General features: G+C 35.7%; 1 protein-coding gene across 1 annotated transcript in view; it reads right to left on the bottom strand.

Annotated features, from left to right (window-relative positions):
* The window catches only part of LOC122246884 (putative phosphorylase b kinase regulatory subunit beta), a 40,576-nt gene that overhangs the window by 1,928 nt on the left and 28,648 nt on the right, over nucleotides 1-10,000 (bottom strand). The window contains exons 18-24 of the mRNA XM_086542129.1: nucleotides 9,886-10,000; nucleotides 4,890-4,982; nucleotides 4,604-4,713; nucleotides 2,968-3,105; nucleotides 2,681-2,750; nucleotides 2,335-2,505; nucleotides 1,358-1,465 (exon numbers count right to left, since the gene is read on the bottom strand). The exon at nucleotides 9,886-10,000 is cut by the window's right edge and continues 113 nt beyond it. Coding sequence (XP_086398255.1) covers nucleotides 1,358-1,465; nucleotides 2,335-2,505; nucleotides 2,681-2,750; nucleotides 2,968-3,105; nucleotides 4,604-4,713; nucleotides 4,890-4,982; nucleotides 9,886-10,000 — 805 coding nt within the window. The remainder of the gene's footprint in view (nucleotides 1-1,357; nucleotides 1,466-2,334; nucleotides 2,506-2,680; nucleotides 2,751-2,967; nucleotides 3,106-4,603; nucleotides 4,714-4,889; nucleotides 4,983-9,885) is intronic.

A 10,000-nucleotide genomic window follows, 5' to 3' on the forward strand; every position in this document is an offset into this window, starting at 1 on the left:
AGCCAGTGCCAGCAGCGGTGTCAGAAATCGCCCATCCTGACTGCCAATTAGCTTGTTTGGGGCCCTGTCTGCAATGGGTCCATTTCTTACAAGATACCAAAAAATGAGGGAGGAAAACCTTCCCCAAAGAGTGATAGAGAGAGAAAACAGATTTTCTTCCCCTTGCATTGATTGTAATTTTTGGGTGACACTGAAGATCGGACTGGCTTTGTTACATTCAAAAAGACAATGGTTAAATGTTTATTCTGCTTCTTTATTTATTCACTATCATTTTTTTTAATGCATAAATTTGTAAAGCTATACCATGAATACAAGATCAAAATTAAAAATAGTTAAACAGGAAAACACGTCTTTTTGAATAAATTATGACTAGTCTGATCTTGGTAAGTTAAAAATCAAGACCTGAGTAAATGCCAGTAGATACCCAATGTTTCACCTCAAAATTGAGACAAAAAAGAAGAGGGTATAAAACTTTATTAACCCTCTCTGGACGGGTGGTACTCCATGGGTACTACGCATTCAAGGCCCGTTTGCTGGGTGCCGTCATACGGCGTCATTTATTTAATTGATTTAGGTCTATGCATTCGAGAGCCCTGGCATTGTAACATGCAAGGCTGGAATGCCCCCGGCATGAGTGGGTTAATGATGTATAGCAATAAAAATATAAATATAAATACAGCAAATCGATGTATATAGATACATTTTCAAAGAAAAACTAAGGAATTCATTACAGATGACACATGAAAAGATGACAGAAAGACAGTGTTTACATCTTGCCCATTTCCTGTTTTAGATTTTAGTATATTTTTCTCATAAAAGTCAAAAGAAAAATGGACAGAAATAAAAATGTGTTTCCTCATGTTTATGAAAATGCAAAATATTAGAGAACATAAAATTATTACAAGACTGAAACTGACCAGCCCACACATAAAAACTAAACATATAAAAAGCATCAGTTCTAAAAATCTAGCTTTGAGATTCCTATGAAGTAAGAATAAAGGGGAAAAGAGCAGAAATATAAAGATGATCCCTTTAGGAGAACAGTCCTCTGATAGGAAGCAGATGTGAAAGAAAGAAAACCTGGGAAGGGGAAAGCAATAAACTCATGTGCTTGTTGCAATGTCAAGATTTGCATTGTGCTTGTAGCCATAATATAATAAGAACTTCTCACCAATACATTTACAATATATTTATTGAATTAATTACTATGACTACTATTATTAGTAATAATTGTGAATACAATGGAAATAAAGCAACAATATTAACCGTACTATCAATAACAAAACAGTTATAAACATGACAACATCCTGTAAGATCCAATTATACAATATTAGTTTAGCACTCTTAATCCTCTTACCTTCATGAACATCTTGAAAGAATCTCTTATTATCTGATCCAAATCCACACCATGTGTAAACTTGAGCTCGGGATTCCTCTCCAGAATTGTGGCAATGACAGAGATGAGCTGGAACAGAGGAGATTCTAAGTTTCAACAGAATATACATTCTGAACTCCATGATTGTGGCTCTACATGTTTTATGTAGTCAGTCCAAATTAACACAATGATGCACTATCTGTCAAAAACTTGTGGGCTTTTTTCCCACTTCTTTTTCATTATTAATGAGACATATGTACCTGATACTGTTTGGCAAGTTTACTCAAGCCTCACTCACCCCAATAGCCCCATAACTAATCCACTCTCCCTGAAGGCCCTCCTCTCCTTAAGCCAATTATACAGTTGTGTTTCCTTCCTTTTTCTTCTTGGGAATGGAATGTACTGATTGTGAAGTAGAATTCTTGTTCTGTATAGAACATCTCATACAGCCAACCCCCTTATCATTTCCTTTCCCCTACTCTCCTATACATCTAAGGACATATTTTAGTGCTTTATATGAGAGACATGTTTGGTCCTTTTGCCAGGGTATTTCACTACTAATGGGCCCAGTGCCCTGGGCTATTTGTAAACTACATGTCTGATCACCTGATGTGAAACCAAGCAAATCCATAACAAGACGTTCACATCACCCATTGAGAAGACCAACCAAACCATGATGTGAATGTCACCTCAACTGAGATTATGGGGTTAAAAACCAAAGACTAATATCTGCCTTGGTGAAACTTGAAAAGTCAGGCCTATCTTGCAGCTAAGAGAACAGACAAGCTGGGGGGTTTGTGATTATGTGGTATAAAGAATTTAAAGCCTTTTTTTATCTCTCTGAGATATTAACTTGTGCTATCATACTCATAATACAAAAATGGGCTAATCCTATGAATAAGAAAACTGATACTGAAAATTAAGTTCAAACACTGAGGTATAAACAAGTGTATATTTACCTCCACAACAATCTGTCGGTATTCTGGGTGCTGAATGCGATTTAGCAGAGACTGAACAGTGAGGGCAAAGTTGAGATCACTGTGGGACATTTCTGAGAGAGTGGGCTGCTGAGGCAATATCTGATCACCAAGACGTACACCTCCAGGGGTTTTGACGAGGATGTGCCACACCTATAATAAAAGTTACCAGGAATAATAAAACAAATATAATTCATCTAAATAATTAAATACTTCTTTTCAGTCTTTGTTCAATATTTTTACAGAGCTAGCATTCAAACTACAGAATCCCAGTTAAAAAAGCATATGTTGGCAAAAACACCAGGAACTCTATATGTATTTTTTGTACCTTCTCGTAAAACTTTTTAGGAGTTCGGCCAAGACATCCATCAATAACCCTAATTTGCTGGGGAGTTAACCTGAAAATAAGTAAATCCAAGTTATTCAATCCAAGAGTCAAACTGGATATACTTGAGCCTAGAATTATTATTTGCACTTACAAGTCTTCAGAGCTAGAAGCTAGGTCTAAATCTACACAGAATTATATACATGCTTTATCTTACAAGACATATTGTATCATTTTCAAACAAGCATTTTGAACTCCTTTTAAGAATAATAATAAGAATTGTTACATACTTCTCTTTAAGTGCCCAGTCATCAATAGAAAGGACCTTGACAACAAGACGCCTAACTTCATTTGGAGCAAGAGCTTCAACAACATCTTTCTTCCCTCGGACTTCACGCAAGTAATACTGCATTGCCTTGATCACCCATCTGTTGGGAATATATTTGTAAAGAAAATATACTGAAGGAAGGAGATAGGAAGAGAAGGAGGGGGTGAGACAAAGAGGGAGAGAGAAAGGGTGAGATAGGGTGAGAAAAGGTGAGATAGAGTGAGAAAGAGAAAGAGAGAGAGAGAGAGAGAGAGAGAGAGAGAGAGAGAGAGAGAGAGAGAGAGAGAGAGAGAGAGAGAGAGAGAGAGAGAGAGAGAGAGAGAGAGAGAGAGAGAGAGAGAGAGAGAGAGAGAGAGAGAGAGAGGAGAGAGGAGAGAGGAGAGAGAGAGGAGAGAGAGAGGAGAGAGAGGAGAAGAGAGAGAGGAGAGAGAGAGAGGAAGAGAGAGAGAGAGAGAGAGAGAGAGAGAGAGAGAGAGAGAGAGAGAGAGAGAGAGAGAGAGAGAGAGAGAGAGAGAGAGAGGAGAGGAGAGAGAGAGAGAGGAGAGAGAGAGAGAGAGAGAGAGAGAGAGAGGAGAGAGAGAGAGAGAGAGAGGAGAGAGAGAGAGGAGAGAGAGAGAGAGGGGAGAGAGAAAAAGAGAAAAAGAGAGAGAGAGAGGGGAGAGAGAGAAAAAGAGAAAAAGAGAGAGAGAGAGGGGAGAGAGAAAAAGAGAGAGAGAGAGAGAGGGGAGAGAGAAAAAGAGAGAGAGAGAGAGGGGAGAGAGAAAAAGAGAGAGAGAGAGGGGAGAGAGAAAAAGAGAGAGAGAGAGAGGGCAAAAGATAAAGAGAAAGACGTTATTATAACCTGCTCACTTACCCAACCCAGATGTTGAGAATACCACGGTAGGGCTGAGGATGTGTTGCTATCAGCTTGCCACAATATAACACAAGCTCTTGTCTGTTACTGCTTCATAGTTCTACACCACATAGCAATTGTACCAAGCATTAGGAATGTGCTTAACTAATATCTTCCTGTATCCTTGATACATACTAGTACTTTGAAATAGTGACAAAATAGAAGAAGCTACTTATTAACCCAATGCCAACGGGCCGGCAATAAGTGGAAACCCCCTATGCCAAGCCTATGCAATACTGAATCGGGAACTTCAAACTGGTGTGTCGCCCCGTCATTTGGCATATAGCTGTGTTACACGGGTGTGATGCATCGTCAAAGGGTTAATAATGTATATGAAGTTATTTTCCCTATTAAATCTTTCCAAGTTGTAACAACTTTGGATGATATTCTTTTCAGACATTCAAAATCATCTGTCAATTCATATCTACAGGCCAAGCATTTACCTCTTATTATAAAGAGATTTGACCAAGAGATTTTACATTTTTAGATGTAGTCAGATCAGAATCAAAGAGACAAAGGGTAAGATAGAGTGAGAAAGTGAGAGAGAGAAAAAAGAGAGAGAGAGGGAGAGAAAATGAGAGAGAGGGGGAAGGGGGGAAAGAGAAAAAGAGATAAAGGCTTTGAGAGAAAGATGGCAAGAGATGAAGAGGGTGAGAGAGAGGGCAAAAGATAAAGAGAAAGACGTTATTATAATCTGCTCACTTACCCAACCCTGATGTTGAGAATACCAAGGAAGAGCTGAGGATGTGTTGCTATCAGCTTGCCACAGTATAACACAACCTCTTGTTGAAGCACTGCCTGAACTACATTATGTGCCTGAAACAAAAAAAAAACAATCATTTGCAAAGTTCTCCCCTTATAATCATTAAAAATTATAAAGCAATCACTGAAGTACTGTAATATATTTCAATGAATTATGCAACAAACAAAAAGAGTCACTCTAATGCAAGGGTGAAAATGCACAGATATCATCAGAAAACTGAAATCCTTACTTGCAGAGCTGGAGTGTAGAACAGATCATGAATTTCTCCTGGTTGGACAGGTTTATCCAGGATAATCTCATCTTCACCATAGCCAATAGTCAGCTGGAATATATGAACGTAAAGTGAGAAGAGATATGCATGACTTTCTCATCTAGTTTCAAACTAAGATGATTTTTGTTGTAGGAAAATTTAGTTTAAATAAGAATTCTCAACTAAATTACAAGTATATATTTTTTCTTCCACCAGAAAATTGGGTAAGAATAGAATCTGAAAATTATTAAGGAAAACATTACTTTATATGATAGTCCTATTATATAATTAATCAACTGCTCTGAATGTAAGAAAAGAAGTTCCCTATTAACTATTTCTGGATGTAGTTCTGTAGAGAGGCAAGTCCAATGAATATTATTTTAATGTGTTAGACAGAAAGAATATGAAAATCCAAGATAATATCAAGTGAAAATAATAATGATTTCAATATCTTTACCACTTATAGCAGTAATACTATTAGTAATAGAATGAACACTATCAAACGACTTAATAATCTGTACTTTCAATTTTAATGACTATCAGACATAAACATATTATAACAACAATAGTGATTATGAAATTAAATAATAGCATGAAATATTTTTACATAAGAATATAAAGTGGAGTTCCTCTCTCTCTCCTAACCAGCTTTTGGTCTTGTTTTGCCAAAATACATTTAATTTGGCCAAATTAAAAGAGGCTCTGCCTCACTCATTCCCATCACTGGCTGGAAAATGACTGTGCAATAACAGCAAGTTTGTCACCGCTTCATAGTTCTACACCTCATAGCAACTGTACCAAGCATTAGGAATGTGCTAAACTAATAGCTTCCTGTATTCGTGACACTTACTAGTACTTTGAAATAGACTAAATAGAAGAAGCAACTTATTAATAATGCATATGAAGTTACTTTTCCCATTAAATCTTTCCAAGTTGTAACAACTTTGGATGATATTCTTTTCAGGCATTCAAAATCATCTGTCGATTCATATCTACTGGCCAAGCATTTGCCTCTTATCATAAAGAGATTTGACCAAGGGAATTTACATTTTTAGATGTAGTCAGATCAAAATCATAACTCAAGCCATTCAGACTCAATAACCTGGTTTCCTCTGCCAGTGATCTTTTCATTACCTTTTCTCCTCATACTTTTACCTTCCTACCTTAATAAAAAGGGGAGAAAATTTTGCATTCAATTAGTTTCAGTGCACACAAAACGTGCAAAATAGATCCATGCATCTAAAAGAAGAATTACTGACACCTTACTGCAATAGACAAGAAAATGAAGGGTTGCATGAGTTTTATGAGATGATTAATTCTACAGCTGCATGCCTTTGAGTAAGAACTTGAACACAGACATCACCAATCCACACAGTACTCTCAAGTTAAATAAAGTTTCTCTTTAATGTTGCATAAAATCTGAAAGAAAATGCTGTGTGAAGGAACATCTATGGATACAGTCTTCATCAGCTTAGCTACTGGCCTAAAGATCTGAGACAAAACTAGGAGAGTTCTCATATTTTAGCTAGTGAACAAGTAGTGTTTTTTTTTTTTAACATTCTTATTTGATGTAAACATATATAATACTTCATTTTCAATCCTAATTCCTGTGCTCTTACTGTTCTTTTTAAATCCGTTGTGTATGGGTGTCATGACATACATGTCAGCACTGATTAGGCCTAAGAGACAGGTGTCAATACATACATGACGCGACATTGGGATCTATTCACAGGTGAAGCGTGCACAGAGTCATGAAGTATTATGGCTGTAACGGCGCTAGCTCTTGAGCTAAAAGGTTCCAAATTCAGCCTAAACTTGCATTTTATAATGGATTTAAGGAAAAACATTTTTTGGGCTAGTGTGTGCTACCCAGAGGGCGGAGAAAACCCTTTCCCCATCCCTCTAAATTTTTAGCCGGTGCCATTAGTGTCGTGGACGGCCCGCCTTGACGACCAGTTGGGCTATTGGGTGCCCCGTTGGCAATGGCTTAAAATATATGGTCTATTTTTCACAACCTACAAAACATTGAACAGACAAACACATATAAGAAGAGACCCAAGAAAAAGTAGATCTTCCATCATATACATGTATCTAACTTGAGGTATAACTAACCCTGAGGAGGTAATGCTGCTTTAGTTAATGGGTAATGCAGTTCCTCTCCTTTTGATAGGGGTTCCAAATCCCAAAATGTTTTTCTTCTCTTCTGTGGACTCTCACTCCTTTCAAAATTGTTAGTCTAAATCCTCCATATCATTCATCCAAAGACAAACACATTACCCAAAAAGTATCCAACACATGGCAATCAACTGCTCTTCACATGAAAAAGGTGTCACATTGAGTAACCCACACTACCACAGAACACTGATCTTGTATTATCAACTGTACTGTTATTTATGGAATTTTCACACTTTGGTAGAAAAAAGTTGATAATAATCTCTTATATATATATATATATATATATATATATATATATATATATATATATATATATATATATATATAATATATATATATATAATATATATATATATATATATATATATATATTAGCTTGTGCGCCCGAGAGTCTCAAGCAGTTTGGCTTACATGTTCGAAAACCCCGGCATTACGACCATGCAAAGCCGGAAACGCCCCGGCGTGAATGGGTTAACACAACTGATTGTATCTATACTAAATAATTCAGGGTTTTACAATTGATATCTATACACTGATAACTTGGAACTCCCGTATTGCAACATTACTTGATTACTAAATGTCTAGTTAGATATTCTTGTGGTCAGTACCATATCATTAGATGGCAGTATGATGGTAAAAAGTAAAAAGTTCACAGGAACTCAACAATTCTCTTCTAAACTGTACATCAAATTTTGCCACAGGACTGACATCAAACACTGATGAAAAATAGGAAAAAGTCTCCACGCAATAATATATGATATAAAAAATATATGGATAAATCTAATCAGATATAACATATTAACCCATAAGTAAACAAACTGCAACTGTATAAAAATATTGAAATAAGAGTAAAATGCAAAACAACAGCAACAAATACCATCAGTAATCACTAATTCCATACACACTATGAAAATGTGGCTATCACTGATGATGTTTTGTGTAAAGTATAAAAAAAAAACTAAAAATTAATTACATTATGCTTGCAAAATACATAAAAAATAAGCATATACTTCCATGCACCACTAAAAATATATACTTAATTTGCCTGCAAATCCCATAACAAACTAACGGAAAACATGGCCACAAACACCATAAAATATCTGTACATGATATAATAAACCAAATGGAACCAAATTCCACATTATTATGGCAGATACATCAACAAAGAACCTCATGATAAAAATTACTTGATTCTATTTGTAGGTCAAGAAACTTTTGCTATTATCTTAATTCTTCCACGAAAATTAAAATTGCAGCCCTTAAAAAGCAGTTAGCATATGGCACTGATGACATAAAGTGCCAAACTGCTGAACACTTGGGTCGAAAAACTTTTGAGCAAGATGAAAAGTCAAGTCACTGAAGTCAAGAAGTCACAAAACAATTTCCATTTGCTTGTGATATATTCTTAGATATTTCTTAAGTCCCATGTTCACATCATTATAACTATCTGTTAATTACTCAATACAACTCTACCTTACTTAGACATTGAAAAATTGCCAAGCATGCCAACCTGTATCATGCCACTTATAGCGCAAATAAATATAGAATCTCTCTCAGATGTGCTGGCAATGGAACACTACTCCAAAACATGAAACTAGCACAAAAAATAAGTACTTTTACAGATCTAAAAGCATGATCAAAGATTATATGAATCACCAAGAAACAAAGTCAGTATTACAGCATTACTGAGCACTAGATTATAATAAAAGACCCATACTTCCAACTCCAACCATTCCCTTAACCAAAAAGCCTAAACGACAAACATGCTATTAACAACCTAACCATGTTGTAGGATCCTTAACACTAATCTATTCCTCTTTACACTTTTTGTTTACTTTCTCTTACCAACATACAAAAAAAAGAAAAGAAAAGAAAAAAGCAAAGGCAATCTCAGTCATCACTTTATGGAATTCATTACAACACTTTTACTGTTATTATAGTTAACCTGTTGATGCCAGGTATCTGCTTCTCTATATGCAATGGAAAATAAGGAATAATTTTCTGGTGCTGGCTGCTGAACCAGACTTCTTCACACCCCAGGCACATGGGAACTTGTGTAATAACAAAATAACTAATATAAAACCATAGTAGAAAGTGCATGTGTACAATCACTCTTGGCATCAATGGATTATTTGTTATTTTGTCTGTTATCAAAATATAATTCAGCAAAATAAACTTGATAAGCTAAAAAAACACTAGATAAAGATGAGCATGTAGTGACAAATAGGGATTAGGCTAACCAATAATTTTACACGTTATAATACTGATAAGAATGAACTCAATATCCTTGCTTTACTAGAAGAAGAAGAAATGAAAGTTACAATTGGATTGCAAGATTTTCTTTTCTTAGCATAACTATTTTATTGTTTACTATCTCTGAAGCAGCATAAAAGCATGACTATCGTGAAAGCATGCATCACAAAGGCAGAGGAGTGGAAAACAGGAAAACAAATTTTCCAAAGCAACTATTCTTTTATGTGTATCTTCCTACCTTAATTTGGAAAAAAGTTGCATTCTAAAACAGTAATAATCTTCAAAACAAAATGCAGTCTAAGAAAATAATATCTTTCCAAATTTGGCTGATGAATGCTGAACACTGGTTCATCATACTAAAAGTGCAACCTTGGTTGATGCAATTTCAGTAGAACTGCCAAGTATTCATTAATGTTCTGGCATATCTGGAAAGATACTTGGATGCTAAACAATAAATATTAACTTGTTTATTTACAATTCAGCATAAACTTTTTGCCATAAATCATAGTGCATACATGCAGTAAAGAAATAATCTACTTTACAGTACCTGCTTTCCTGATACTAGTACAGTGGTGATGTAAGGTGATATTGACTCCACTTCCTTTGATAGCAATGCAGTGCATTCCCGAACCACAGCCCAATACCGAAGAGAGGAAGACTGA

Source organism: Penaeus japonicus, unplaced genomic scaffold, assembly GCF_977035675.1.
Source record: "Penaeus japonicus unplaced genomic scaffold, GWHDUDI00000001_assembly GWHDUDI00000012, whole genome shotgun sequence".
Lineage (NCBI taxonomy): Eukaryota > Metazoa > Arthropoda > Malacostraca > Decapoda > Penaeidae > Penaeus > Penaeus japonicus.